The sequence below is a fragment of the Coregonus clupeaformis genome, chromosome 27 (assembly GCF_020615455.1).
Source record: "Coregonus clupeaformis isolate EN_2021a chromosome 27, ASM2061545v1, whole genome shotgun sequence".
NCBI classification, from domain to species: domain Eukaryota; kingdom Metazoa; phylum Chordata; class Actinopteri; order Salmoniformes; family Salmonidae; genus Coregonus; species Coregonus clupeaformis.
Genome location: NC_059218.1, coordinates 42,749,694 through 42,763,729, shown reverse-complemented (window position 1 = coordinate 42,763,729; position 14,036 = coordinate 42,749,694). Strand labels below are relative to the sequence as shown.

Below are 14,036 nucleotides of genomic sequence, written 5' to 3'. Positions count from 1 at the left end.
ATACCTAGTCAACAGTAGTGTTGAGTGTGGTGAAATATAGGCTGGACTGCTGTGTCATAACCATCCTGTCCTTTTGTCTGTTTCTCTGTCCTTCTCTAAGGTGACGGTGAGTGGCTTTGAGCCTCTGCTGCAGTTTGCCTACACATCCAAGCTGCTCTTCAGTAAAGCTGACGTCATGGAGATCCGACACTGTGCCTCTGTTCTGGGTTTTAGGGATCTGGACTCGGCCTGTTTTGACTTCCTGTTGCCCAAGTTCTTCAGCAGCAGCACGTCCTCCTTCCAGAGGAAGACCTGCTGTAAGACACGGTGCAGGACACAGTCCCCCAGGGCAGAGCTTAGTGACATAGACACTAACAAGGATGTCTTAGATGATGACAAAGGGGTCAAGAAGGTGGTTTCTGATTCGCCCGTTGAACAGGATGTGGGTGGCCAACCGGCAAATGACGAGACGGGAAGCGAAAGCAAAAATCCCGCCCATCCTCCTGAAGCCAATATCCAATCAGATGGCCAGACTGACTACTCCCTGCAGTGGCCCAAGTACCGTAAATTCCAGCAGGCTTGTGGGAAGGTGAGGTTGTGTCTGGAGGTCTGTGTCCCAGAAACAAACCCTGATTCCTCAGTGGTGACGGAGGAGGGCTACCCTCTACACTTTCCCCAGTCCTGTCCACCCTGCTCCAGTGGTGGCGGCTTTAGGGAGGGTTCTGCCGTGGAAACTTCTGGAGAAAAAAACTCCTCACTTCTCTCACAGACTGACCAGGAAGGAGAGGTGGAGGAGAAGATAGGAGAGGAGGGTGATGAGGGGAAGTGGGATGAGAGAAGTAGCGAGGCAGATGAAGAGAACCTAGAGGTGTATGAGACGATAGGAGAGGGGGAGAGGGCTTCTGGAGTCGACTGGCTTAGCTCCCTTCTTCCTCTCATGGAGGTGTCCAGAGGTAGGCCCGTCAACTGTGAAGAGAGCCCAGGGTCGGGTGACGGGACAGCGGGTACACCACCACACCGATGCCCCCTGGAGGTACCTGGGCTGGGCAAGCATAGCCCTGGAGTTGTGGGGGGAGGGGTTTGTGTTCTAGGGGGTAGAGGTCACCATGAAGGGATAAATCCAGCTATCTCCAGCCAGCCACAGACAGAACAGGAGCAGGGAGGGAGAGCGAGGAGAAAGGTGGAGAGAGGGAGAGAACATGGAGGTAGCGAATGCGGAGAGGGAGAGAGGAGAGAGCGAGGACGGGAAGAGAGGAGCAGTGTGGAAAGAGAGGTGGCTGAACACTTGGCCCATGGCCTCTGGTCAGAGCTCTCCTCTCCTCCTCCCCTCGTCCAGGACTTCCTCCCTGGGACTGAGCCTGGGAACCTCCGGAGCAGCAGCCCCCCCTTGGACAGGCTCAACCAGCTGGACATCAGCTCCAGTACTGGGGACTGTCCCTTCCTCCACGGCCTGGACAGGGGGACAAAAAGAGGGACGGACAGAGGGACAGGGAAGGGGACGGACAGGGGGACAAAGAGGGGGACTGGGCTGGGGTGTGAGGGGTCATCCCAGTCAGAGAAGAGTCCCTGTGTGTCCTCCATGACCTCTGGAGACGATGGAGACTCAGACTGCTTCGACACGGAGGGAGACAGTGAGTCCTGTTCCTACAGCCAGAGGGTCAAGGAGGTGAGTCCTGTTCTATAGAGAAAGGGCTGGGTTGGAGAGAGAGCTGGGCTGGGTTGGAGAGAGGGCTGGGTTGGAGAGAGAGCTGGGCTGGGTCAAGGAGGTGAGTTACTAGAGGGAGACCGTGAGTCCTGTTCTATAGAGAGAGTGCTGGGGAGAGGGCTGGGCTGGGTTGGAGAGGGGGCTGGGTTTGGTTGGAGAGGGGGCTGGGCTGGGTTGGAGAGAGGGCTGGGCTGGGTTGGAGAGAGAGAGCTGGGTTGGAGAGAGAGAGCTGGGCTGGGTTGGAGAGAGGGCTGGGTTGGGTTGGAGAGAGGGCTGGGCTGGGTTGGAGAGGGGGCTGGGTTGGAGAGGGGGCTGGGTTGGAGAGAGAGCTGGGCTGGGTCAAGGAGGTGAGTTACTAGAGGGAGACCGTGAGTCCTGTTCTATAGAGAGAGGGCTGGGGAGAGGACTGGGCTGGGTTGGAGAGGGGGATGGGTTGGAGAGAGGGCTGGGCTGGGTTGGAGAGAGGGCTGGGCTGGGTTGGAGAGGGGGCTGGGCTGAGTTGGAGAGAGGGCTGGGCTGGGTTGGAGAGAGGGCTGGGCTGGGTTGGAGAGAGGGCTGGGCTGGGTTGGAGAGAGGGCTGGGCTGGGTTGGAGAGAGGGCTGGGTTGGAGAGAGGGCTGGGTTGGAGAGGGGGCTGGGTTGGAGAGAGAGAGCTGGGCTGGGTTGGAGAGAGAACTGGGCTGGGTTAGAGAGAGGGCTGGGTTGGGTTGGAGAGAGAGAGGGCTGGGCTGGGTTGGAGAGAGGGCTGGGTTGGGTTGGAGAGAGGGCTGGGCTGGGTTGGAGAGAGAGAGCTGGGCTGGGTTGGAGAGAGGGCTGGGTTGGGTTGGAGAGAGGGCTGGGCTGGGTTGGAGAGAGAGAGCTGGGCTGGGTTGGAGAGAGAGAGCTGGGCTGGGTTGGAGAGGGGGCTGGGTTGGAGAGAGCTGGGCTGGGTTGGAGAAAGGGCTGGGCTGGGTTGGAGAGAGGGCTGGGTTGGGTTGGAGAGAAGGCTGGGTTGGGTTGGAGAGAGGGCTGGGTTGGGTTGGAGAGAAGGCTGGGTTTGGTTGGAGAGAGGGCTGGGTTGGGTTGGAGAGAGAGCTGGGCTGGGTTGGAGAGAGAGCTGGGTTGGGGACAGGGCTGGGCTGGGCTGGGTTGAGAGAGGGCTGGGCTGGGTTGGAGAAAGGGCTGGGTTGGAGAGAGAGCTGGGTTGGAGAAAGGGCTGGGCTGGGTTGGAGAGAAGGCTGGGTTGGGTTGAGAGAAGGCTGGGGTTGGGTTGGAGAGAGCTGGGCTGGGTTGGAGAGAGAGCTGGGTTGGGTTGGAGAGAGAGCTGGGTTGGGTTGGAGAGAGAGCTGGGCTGGGTTGGAGAGAGAGCTGGGTTGGAGAGAGAGCTGGGTTGGGGTTGGAGAGAGAGCTTGGTTGGGTTGGAGAGAGCTGGGCTGGGTTGGAGAGAGAGCTGGGCTGGGTTGGAGAGAGCTGGGCTGGGTTGGAGAGGGGGCTGGGTTGGAGAGGGGGCTGGGTTGGAGAGGGGGCTGGGGTTGGAGAGGGGGCTGGGCTGGGTTAGAGAGGGGGCTGGGCTGGGTTGGAGAGAGGGCTGGGCTGGGTTGGAGAGAGGGCTGGGCTGGGTTGGAGAGAGAGCTGGGCTGGGTTGGAGAGAGGGCTGGGCTGGGTTGGAGAGGGGGCTGTGCTGGGTTGGAGAGAGAGAGCTGGGCTGGGTTGGAGAGAGAACTGGGCTGGGTTGGAGAAAGGGCTGGGTTGGGTTGGAGAGAGGGCTGGGCTGGGTTGGAGAGAGGGCTGGGTTGGGTTGGAGAGAGGGCTGGGCTGGGTTGGAGAGAGAGAGCTGGGCTGGGTTGGAGAGGGGGCTGGGTTGGGTTGGAGAGAGGGCTGGGCTGGGTTGGAGAGAGAGAGCTGGGCTGGGTTGGAAAGAGAGAGCTGGGCTGGGTTGGAGAGAGAGAGAGCTGGGCTGGGTTGGAGAGGGGGCTGGGTTGGAGAGAGAGCTGGGCTGGGTTCGAGAAAGGGCTGGGCTGGGTTGGAGAGAGGGCTGGGCTGGGTTGGAGAGAGGGCTGGGTTGGGTTGGAGAGAAGGCTGGGTTGGGTTGGAGAGAGGGCTGGGTTGGGTGGAGAGAGAGCTGGGCTGGGTTGGAGAGAGAGCTGGGTTGGGGACAGGGCTGGGCTGGGTTGGAGAGAGGGCTGGGCTGAGTTGGAGAAAGGGCTGGGTTGGAGAGAGAGCTGGGCTGGGTTGGAGAAAGGGCTGGGCTGGGTTGGAGAGAGGGCTGGGTTGGGTTGGAGAGAAGGCGTTGGGTTGGAGAGAAGGCTGGGTTGGGTTGGAGAGAGCTGGGCTGGGTTGGAGAGAGAGCTGGGCTGGGTTGGAGAGAGAGAGCTGGGCTGGGTTGGGGAGAGAGAGAGCTGGGTTGGGGAGAGAGAGAGCTGGGCTGGGTTGGAGAGGGGGCTGGGCTGGGTTGGAGAGGGGGCTGGGTTGGAGAGGGGGCTGGGTTGGAGAGGGGGCTGGGTTGAGAGAGAGCTGGGTTGGGGACAGGGCTGGGCTGGGTTGGAGAGAGGGCTGGGTTGGAGAAAGGGCTGGGTTGGAGAGAGAGCTGGGCTGGGTTGGAGAAAGGGCTGGGTTGGAGAGAGGGCTGGGTTGGGTTGGAGAGAAGGCTGGGTTGGGTTGGAGAGAAGGCTGGGTTGGGTTGGAGAGAGCTGGGCTGGGTTGGAGAGAGCTGGGCTGGGTTGGAGAAAGGGCTGGGCTGGGTTGGAGAGAAGGCTGGGTTGGGTTGGAGAGAAGGCTGGGTTGGGTTGGAGAGAGAGCAGGGTTGGGTTGGAGAGAGAGCTGGGCTGGGTTGGAGAGAGAGCTGGGTTGGAGAGAGAGCTGGGTTGGGTTGGAGAGAGAGCTGGGTTGGGTTGGAGAGAGAGCTGGGCTGGGTTGGAGAGGGGGCTGGGTTGGAGAGAGGGCTGGGCTGGGTTGGAGAGGGGGCTGGGCTGGGTTGGAGAGAGGGATGGGCTGGGTTGGAGAGAGGGCTGGGCTGGGTTGGAGAGAGAGCTGGGCTGGGTTGGAGAGAGGGCTGGGCTGGGTTGGAGAGGGGGCTGTGCTGGGTTGGAGAGGGGGCTGGGTTGGAGAGAGAACTGGGCTGGGTTGGAGAAAGGGCTGGGTTGGGTTGGAGAGAGGGCTGGGCTGGGTTGAGAGAGAGGGCTGGGTTGGGTTGGAGAGAGGGCTGGGCTGGGTTGGAGAGAGAGAGCTGGGCTGGGTTGGAGAGGGGGCTGGGTTGGGTTGGAGAGAGGGCTGGGCTGGTTTGGAGAGAGAGAGCTGGGCTGGGTTGGAGAGAGAGAGCTGGGCTGGGCTGGGTTGGAGAGAGGGCTGGGTTGGGTTGGAGAGAAGGCTGGGTTGGGTTGGAGAGAGGGCTGGGTTGGGTTGGAGAGAAGGCTGGGTTTGGTTGGAGAGAGGGCTGGGTTGGGTTGGAGAGAGAGCTGGGCTGGGTTGGAGAGAGAGCTGGGTTGGGGACAGGGCTGGGCTGGGCTGGGTTGGAGAGAGGGCTGGGCTGGGTTGGAGAAAGGGCTGGGTTGGAGAGAGAGCTGGGCTGGGTTGGAGAAAGGGCTGGGCTGGGTTGGAGAGAAGGCTGGGTTGGGTTGGAGAGAAGGCTGGGTTGGGTTGGAGAGAGCTGGGCTGGGTTGGAGAGAGAGCTGGGTTGGGTTGGAGAGAGAGCTGGGCTGGGTTGGAGAGAGAGCTGGGTTGGGGACAGGGCTGGGCTGGGTTGGAGAGAGGGCTGGGCTGGGTTGGAGAAAGGGCTGGGTTGGAGAGAGAGCTGGGCTGGGTTGGAGAAAGAGAGCTGGGCTGGGTTGGAAAGAGAGAGCTGGGCTGGGTTGGAGAGAGAGAGAGCTGGGCTGGGTTGGAGAGGGGGCTGGGTTGGAGAGAGAGCTGGGCTGGGTTCGAGAAAGGGCTGGGCTGGGTTGGAGAGAGGGCTGGGCTGGGTTGGAGAGAGGGCTGGGTTGGGTTGGAGAGAAGGCTGGGTTGGGTTGGAGAGAGGGCTGGGTTGGGTTGGAGAGAGAGCTGGGCTGGGTTGGAGAGAGAGCTGGGTTGGGGACAGGGCTGGGCTGGGTTGGAGAGAGGGCTGGGCTGAGTTGGAGAAAGGGCTGGGTTGGAGAGAGAGCTGGGCTGGGTTGGAGAAAGGGCTGGGCTGGGTTGGAGAGAGGGCTGGGTTGGGTTGGAGAGAAGGCTGGGTTGGGTTGGAGAGAAGGCTGGGTTGGGTTGGAGAGAGCTGGGCTGGGTTGGAGAGAGAGCTGGGCTGGGTTGGAGAGAGAGAGCTGGGCTGGGTTGGGGAGAGAGAGAGCTGGGCTGGGTTGGGGAGAGAGAGAGCTGGGCTGGGTTGGAGAGGGGCTGGGCTGGGTTGGAGAGGGGCTGGGTTGGAGAGGGGCTGGGTTGGAGAGGGGGCTGGGTTGGAGAGAGAGCTGGGTTGGGGACAGGGCTGGGCTGGGTTGGAGAGAGGGCTGGGTTGGAGAAAGGGCTGGGTTGGAGAGAGAGCTGGGCTGGGTTGGAGAAAGGGCTGGGTTGGAGAGAGGGCTGGGTTGGGTTGGAGAGAAGGCTGGGTTGGGTTGGAGAGAAGGCTGGGTTGGGTTGGAGAGAGCTGGGCTGGGTTGGAGAGAGAGCTGGGCTGGGTTGGAGAAAGGGCTGGGCTGGGTTGGAGAGAAGGCTGGGTTGGGTTGGAGAGAAGGCTGGGTTGGGTTGGAGAGAGAGCAGGGTTGGGTTGGAGAGAGAGCTGGGCTGGGTTGGAGAGAGAGCTGGGTTGGAGAGAGAGCTGGGTTGGGTTGGAGAGAGAGCTGGGTTGGGTTGGAGAGAGAGCTGGGCTGGGTTGGAGAGGGGGCTGGGTTGAGAGAGGGCTGGGCTGGGTTGGAGAGGGGCTGGGCTGGGTTGGAGAGAGGGATGGGCTGGGTTGGAGAGAGGGCTGGGCTGGGTTGGAGAGAGAGCTGGGCTGGGTTGGAGAGAGGGCTGGGCTGGGTTGGAGAGGGGCTGTGCTGGGTTGGAGAGGGGGCTGGGTTGGAGAGAGAACTGGGCTGGGTTGGAGAAAGGGCTGGGTTGGGTTGGAGAGAGGGCTGGGCTGGGTTGGAGAGAGGGCTGGGTTGGGTTGGAGAGAGGGCTGGGCTGGGTTGGAGAGAGAGAGCTGGGCTGGGTTGGAGAGGGGCTGGGTTGGGTTGGAGAGAGGGCTGGGCTGGTTTGGAGAGAGAGAGCTGGGCTGGGTTGGAGAGAGAGAGCTGGGCTGGGTTGGGTTGGAGAGAGAGCTGGGCTGGGTTGGAGAAAGGGCTGGGTTGGGTTGGAGAGAGGGCTGGGTTGGGTTGGAGAGAAGGCTGGGTTGGGTTGGAGAGAGGGCTGGGTTGGGTTGGAGAGAGAGCTGGGCTGGGTTGGAGAGAGAGCTGGGTTGGGGACAGGGCTGGGCTGGGTTGGAGAGAGGGCTGGGCTGGGTTGGAGAAAGGGCTGGGTTGGAGAGAGAGCTGGGCTGGGTTGGAGAAAGGGCTGGGTTGGGTTGGAGAGAAGGCTGGGTTGGGTTGGAGAGAAGGCTGGGTTGGGTTGGAGAGAGCTGGGCTGGGTTGGAGAGAGAGCTGGGCTGGGTTGGAGAGAGGGCTGGGCTGGGTTGGAGAGAGAGAGCTGGGCTGGGTTGGAGAGAGAGAGCAGGGCTGGGTTGGAGAGGGGGCTGGGCTGGGTTGGAGAGGGGGCTGGGTTGGAGAGAGAGCTGGGCTGGGTCAAGGAGGTGAGTTACTAGAGGGAGACCGTGAGTCCTGTTCTATAGAGAGAGGGCTGGGGAGAGGGCTGGGCTGGGTTGGAGAGAGGGCTGGGCTGGGTTGGAGAGGGGGCTGGGCTGGGTTGGAGAGGGGGCTGGGCTGGGTTGGAGAGAGGGCTGGGCTGGGTTGGAGAGAGGGCTGGGCTGGGTTGGAGAGAGAGCTGGGCTGGGTTGGAGAGAGGGCTGGGCTGGGTTGGAGAGGGGGCTGTGCTGGGTTGGAGAGAGAGAGCTGGGCTGGGTTGGAGAGAGAACTGGGCTGGGTTGGAGAAAGGGCTGGGTTGGGTTGGAGAGAGGGCTGGGCTGGGTTGGAGAGAGGGCTGGGTTGGGTTGGAGAGAGGGCTGGGCTGGGTTGGTGAGAGAGAGCTGGGCTGGGTTGGAGAGGGGGTTGGGTTGGAGAGAGGGCTGGGCTGGGTTGGAGAGAGAGAGCTGGGCTGGGTTGGAGAGAGAGAGCTGGGCTGGGTTGGAGAGACAGAGCTGGGCTGGGTTGGAGAGGGGGCTGGGTTGGAGAGAGAGCTGGGCTGGGTTGGAGAAAGGGCTGGGCTGGGTTGGAGAGAGGGCTGGGTTGGAGAGAGGGCTGGGTTGGGTTGGAGAGAAGGCTGGGTTGGAGAGAGAGCTGGGCTGGGTTGGAGAAAGGGCTGGGTTGGGTTGGAGAGAAGGCTGGGTTGGGTTGGAGAGAAGGCTGGGTTGGGTTGGAGAGAGCTGGGCTGGGTTGGAGAGAGAGCTGGGCTGGGTTGGAGAGAGAGCTGGGCTGGGTTGGAGAGAGAGCTGGGCTGGGTTGGAGAGAGGGCTGGGCTGGGTTGGAGAGAGAGAGAGCTGGGCTGGGTTGGAGAGAGAGAGCAGGGCTGGGTTGGAGAGGGGGCTGGGCTGGGTTGGAGAGGGGCTGGGTTGGAGAGAGGGGCTGGGTTGGAGAGAGCTGGGCTGGGTCAAGGAGGTGAGTTACTAGAGGGAGACCGTGAGTCCTGTTCTATAGAGAGAGGGCTGGGGAGAGGGCTGGGCTGGGTTGGAGAGAGGGCTGGGCTGGGTTGGAGAGGGGCTGGGCTGGGTTGGAGAGGGGGCTGGGCTGGGTTGGAGAGAGGGCTGGGCTGGGTTGGAGACAGGGCTGGGCTGGGTTGGAGAGAGAGCTGGGCTGGGTTGGAGAGGGGCTGGGCTGGGTTGGAGAGGGGCTGGGTTGGAGAGAGAGAGCTGGGCTGGGTTGGAGAGAGAACTGGGCTGGGTTGGAGAGAGGGCTGGGTTGGGTTGAAGAGAGAGAGGGCTGGGCTGGGTTGGAGAGAGGGTTGGGTTGGAGAGAGGGATGGGCTGGGTTGGAGAGAGAGAGCTGGGCTGGGTTGGAGAGAGGGCTGGGTTGGGTTGGAGAGAGGGCTGGGCTGGGTTGGAGAGAGAGAGCTGGGCTGGGTTGGAGAGAGAGAGCTGGGCTGGGTTGGAGAGGGCTGGGTTAGAGAGAGAGTTGGGCTGGGTTGGAGAAAGGGCTGGGCTGGGTTGGAGAGAGGGCCTGGTTGGGTTGGAGAGAAGGCTGGGTTGGGTTGGGGAGAGGGCTGGGTTGGGTTGGAGAGAGAGCTGGGCTGGGTTGAAGAGAGAGCTGGGTTGGGGGCTGGGCTGGGTTGGAGAGAGGGCTGGGCTGGGTTGGAGAAAGGGCTGGGTTGGAGAGAGAGCTGGGCTGGGTTGGAGAGAGAGCTGGGCTGGGTTGGAGAAAGAGCTGGGCTGGGTTGGAGAGAAGGCTGGGTTGGGTTGGAGAGAAGGCTGGGTTGGGTTGGAGAGAAGGCTGGGTTGGGTTGGAGAGAGAGCTGAGCTGGGTTGGAGAGAGAGCTGGGTTGGGTTGGAGAGAGAGCTGGGTTGGGTTGGAGAGAGAGCTGGGTTGGGTTGGAGAGAGAGCTGGGTTGGGTTGGAGAGAGAGCTGTGTTGGGTTAGAGAGAGAGCTGGGTTGGGTTGGAGAGAGAGCTGGGTTGGGTTGGAGAGAGAGCTGGGCTGGGTTGGAGAGAGAGCTGGGCTGGGTTGGAGAGGGGCTGGGTTGGAGAGAGGGCTGGGCTGGGTTGGAGAGGTGGCTGGGCTGGGTTGGAGAGAGGGCTGGGCTGGGTTGGAGAGAGAGCTGGGCTGGGTTGGAGAGGGGGCTGGGCTGGTTTGGAGAGGGGGCTGGGTTGGAGAGTGAGAGCTGGGCTGGGTTGGAGAGAGAACTGGGCTGGGGACAGGGCTGGGCTGGGTTGGAGAGAGGGCTGGGTTGGGTTGGAGAGAGGGCTGGGCTGGGTTGGAGAGAGGGCTGGGTTGGGTTGGAGAGAGGGCTGGGCTGGGTTGGAGAGAGAGAGCTGGGCTGGGTTGGAGAGAGGGCTGGGTTGGGTTGGAGAGAGGGCTGGGCTGGGTTGGAGAGAGAGAGCTGGGCTGGGTTGAGAGAGAGAGCTGGGCTGGGTTGGAGAGGGGGCTGGGTTGAGAGAGAGCTGGGCTGGGTTGGAGAAAGGGCTGGGCTGGGTTGGAGAGAGGGCTGGGTTGGGTTGGAGAGAAGGCTGGGTTGGGTTGGAGAGAGGGCTGGGTTGGGTTGGAGAGAGAGCTGGGCTGGGTTGGAGGGAGAGCTGGGTTGGGGACAGGGCTGGGCTGGGTTGGAGAGAGGGCTGGGCTGGGTTGGAGATAGGGCTGGGCTGGGTTGGAGAAAGAGCTGGGCTGGGCTGGGTTGGAGAAAGAGCTGGGCTGGGTTGGAGAAAGGGCTGGGCTGGGTTGGAGAGAGGGCTGGGTTGGGTTGAGAGAAGGCTGGGTTGGGTTGGAGAGAGCTGGGCTGGGTTGGAGAGAGAGCTGGGTTGGGTTGGAGAGAGAGCAGGGTTGGGTTGGAGAGAGAGCAGGGTTGGGTTGGAGAGAGAGCTGGGTTGGGTTGGAGAGAGAACTGGGCTGGGGACAGGGCTGGGCTGGGTTGGAGAGAGGGCTGGGTTGGGTTGGAGAGAGGGCTGGGTTGGGTTGGAGAGAGGGCTGGGTTGGAGAGAGAGAGCTGGGCTGGGTTGGAGAGAGGGCTGGGTTGGGTTGGAGAGAGGGCTGGGCTGGGTTGGAGAGAGAGAGCTGGGCTGGGTTGGAGAGAGAGAGCTGGGCTTGGTTGGAGAGGGGGCTGGGTTGGAGAGAGAGCTGGGCTGGGTTGGAGAAAGGGCTGGGCTGGGTTGGAGAGAGGGCTGGGTTGGGTTGGAGAGAAGGCTGGGTTGGGTTGGAGAGAGGGCTGGGTTGGGTTGGAGAGAGAGCTGGGCTGGGTTGGAGGGAGAGCTGGGTTGGGGACAGGGCTGGGCTGGGTTGGAGAGAGGGCTGGGCTGGGTTGGAGAGAGGGCTGGGCTGGGTTGGAGAAAGAGCTGGGCTGGGCTGGGTTGGAGAAAGAGCTGGGCTGGGTTGGAGAAAGGGCTGGGCTGGGTTGGAGAGAGGGCTGGGTTGGGTTGGAGAGAAGGCTGGGTTGGGTTGGAGAGAGCTGGGCTGGGTTGGAGAGAGAGCTGGGTTGGGTTGGAGAGAGAGCAGGGTTGGGTTGGAGAGAGAGCTGGGTTGGGTTGGAGAGAGAGCTGGGCTGGGTTGGAGAGAGAGCTGGGTTGGAGAGAGAGCTGGGTTGGGTTGGAGAGAGAGCTGGGTTGGGTTGGAGAGAGAGCTGGGCTGGGTTGGAGAGAGGGCTGGGCTGGGTTGGAGAGAGGGCTGGGCTGGGTTGGAGAGAGAGCTGGGCTGGGTTGGAGAGAGGGCTGGGCTGGGTTGGAGAGGGGGCTGGGCTGGGTTGGAGAGGGGGCTGGGTTGGAGAGAGAGAGCTGGGCTGGGTTGGAGAGAGAACTGGGCTGGGTTGGAGAGTGGGTTGGGCTGGGTTGGAGAGAGAGAGCTGGGCTGGGTTGGAGAGAGGGCTGGGTTGGGTTGGAGAGAGGGCTGGGCTGGGTTGGAGAGAGAGAGCTGGGCTGGGTTGGAGAGAGAGAGCTGGGCTGGGTTGGAGAGAGAGAGCTGGGCTGGGTTGGAGAGAGAGAGCTGGGCTGGGTTGGAGAGGGGGCTGGGCTGGGTTGGAGAAAGGGCTGGGTTGGGTTGGAGAGAAGGCTGGGTTGGGTTGGAGAGAAGGCTGGGCTGGGTTGGAGAGAGGGCTGGGCTGGGTTGGAGAGAGAGCTGGGCTGGGTTGGAGAGAGCTGGGCTGGGTTGGAGAGAGAGCTGGGTTGGGTTGGAGAGAGAGCTGGGCTGGGTTGGAGAGAGAGCTGGGTTGGAGAGAGCTGGGTTGGAGAGAGAGCTGGGTTGGGTTGGAGAGAGAGCTGGGTTGGGTTGGAGAGAGAGCTGGGTTGGGTTGGAGAGAGAGCTGGGCTGGGTTGGAGAGAGAGCTGGGCTGGGTTGGAGAGGGGGCTGGGTTGGAGAGAGGGCTGGGCTGGGTTGGAGAGGGGCTGGGTTGGGTTGGAGAGAGGGCTGGGCTGGGTTTTAGAGTGGGCTGGGTTGGGTTGGAGAGAAGGCTGGGTTGTGTTGGAGAGAGGGCTGGGTTGGGTTGGAGAGAGAGCTGGGCTGGGTTGGAGAGAGAGCTGGGTTGGGGGCTGGGCTGGGTTGGAGAGAGGGCTGGGCTGGGTTGGAGAAAGGGCTGGGTTGGAGAGAGAGCTGGGCTGGGTTGGAGAAAGGGCTGGGCTGGGTTGGAGAGAGGGCTGGGTTGGGTTGGAGAGAAGGCTGGGTTGGGTTGGAGAGAAGGCTGGGTTGGGTTGGAGAGAAGGCTGGGTTGGGTTGGAGAGAGAGCAGGGTTGAGTTGGAGAGAGAGCTGGGTTGGGTTGGAGAGAGAACTGGGCTGGGTTGGAGAGAGAGCTGGGTTGGAGAGAGAGCTGGGTTGGGTTGGAGAGAGAGCTGGGTTGGGTTGGAGAGAGAGCTGGGCTGGGTTGGAGAGAGAGCTGGGTTGGGTTGGAGAGAGAGCTGGGCTGGGTTGGAGAGAGAGCTGGGTTGGGTTGAAGAGAGAGCTGTGTTGGGTTGGAGAGAGAGCTGGGTTGGGTTGGAGAGAGAGCTGGGTTGGGTTGGAGAGAGCTGGGCTGGGTTGGGGAGAGAGCTGGGCTGGGTTAAGGAGAGAGCTGGGCTGGGTTAAGGAGAGAGCTGGGCTGGGTTGGAGAGAGCTGGGCTGGGTTGGAGAGAGAGCTGGGTTGGAGAGAGAGCTGGGCTGGGTTGGAGAGAGAGTTTGGTTGGGTTGGAGAGAGCTGGGCTGGGTTGGAGAGAGCTGGGCTGGGTTGGAGAGAGAGCTGGGTTGGAGAGAGAGCTGGGCTGGGTTGGAGAGAGAGTTTGGTTGGGTTGGAGAGAGCTGGGCTGGGTTGGAGAGAGAGCTGGGCTGGGTTAAGGAGAGAGCTGGGCTGGGTTAAGGAGAGAGCATGGCTGGGTTAAGGAGAGAGCTGGGCTGGGTTAAGGAGAGAGCTGGGCTTGGTTGGAGAGACAGCTGGGTTGGAGAGAGAGCTGGGCTGGGTTGGAGAGAGGGCTGGGTTGGGTTGGAGAGAGGGCTGGGCTGGGTTGCAGAGTGGGCTGGGTTGGGTTGGAGAGAAGGCTGGGTTGTGTTGGAGAGAGGGCTGGGTTGGGTTGGAGAGAGAGCTGGGCTGGGTTGGAGAGAGAGCTGGGTTGGGGGCTGGGCTGGGTTGGAGAAAGGGCTGGGTTGGAGAGAGAGCTGGGCTGGGTTGGAGAAAGGGCTGGGCTGGGTTGGAGAGAGGGCTGGGTTGGGTTGGAGAGAAGGCTGGGTTGGGTTGGAGAGAAGGCTGGGTTGGGTTGGAGAGAAGGCTGGGTTGGGTTGGAGAGAGAGCAGGGTTGAGTTGGAGAGAGAGCTGGGTTGGGTTGGAGAGAGAGCTGGGCTGGGTTGGAGAGAGAGCTGGGTTGGAGAGAGAGCTGGGTTGGGTTGGAGAGAGAGCTGGGTTGGGTTGGAGAGAGAGCTGGGCTGGGTTGGAGAGAGAGCTGGGTTGGGTTGGAGAGAGAGCTGGGCTGGGTTGGAGAGAGAGCTGGGTTGGGTTGAAGAGAGAGCTGGGTTGGGTTGGAGAGAGAGCTGGGTTGGGTTGGAGAGAGAGCTGGGTTGGGTTGGAGAGAGAGCTGGGTTGGGTTGGAGAGAGAGCTGGGCTGGGTTAAGGAGAGAGCTGGGCTGGGTTAAGGAGAGAGCTGGGCTGGGTTGGAGAGAGCTGGGCTGGGTTGGAGAGAGAGCTGGGTTGGAGAGAGAGCTGGGCTGGGTTGGAGAGAGAGTTTGGTTGGGTTGGAGAGAGCTGGGCTGGGTTGGAGAGAGAGCTGGGCTGGGTTAAGGAGAGAGCTGGGCTGGGTTAAGGAGAGAGCATGGCTGGGTTAAGGAGAGAGCTGGGCTGGGTTAAGGAGAGAGCTGGGCTTGGTTGGAGAGACAGCTGGGTTGGAGAGAGAGCTGGGCTGGGTTGGAGAGAGCTGGGCTGGTTTGGAGAGAGAGCTGGGCTGGTTTGGAGAGAGAGCTGGATTGGGTTGGAGAGAGAGCTGGGTTGGGTTGGAGAGAGCTGGGTTGGAGAGAGAGCTGGGCTGGGTTGGAGAGAGAGCTGGGTTGGAGAGAGAGCTGGGCTGGGTTGGAGAGAGAGCTGGGCTGGGTTGGAGAGAGAGCTGGGTTGGGTTGGAGAGAGAGCTGGGTTGGGTTGGAGAGAGAGCTGGGTTGGGTTGAAGAGAGCTGGGTTGGGTTGGAGAGAGAGCTGGG

The 14,036-nt window shown here is 62.3% G+C and overlaps 1 protein-coding gene across 2 annotated transcripts in view; it reads left to right on the top strand.

Annotated features, from left to right (window-relative positions):
* The window catches only part of bach1b (BTB and CNC homology 1, basic leucine zipper transcription factor 1 b), a 31,053-nt gene that overhangs the window by 13,816 nt on the left and 3,201 nt on the right, over positions 1-14,036 (top strand). For both annotated transcript variants that reach the window (XM_041851461.2, XM_041851460.2), the window contains exon 3: positions 101-1,645. In XM_041851461.2, the coding sequence (XP_041707395.1) occupies positions 101-1,645 (1,545 nt within the window). The remainder of the gene's footprint in view (positions 1-100; positions 1,646-14,036) is intronic.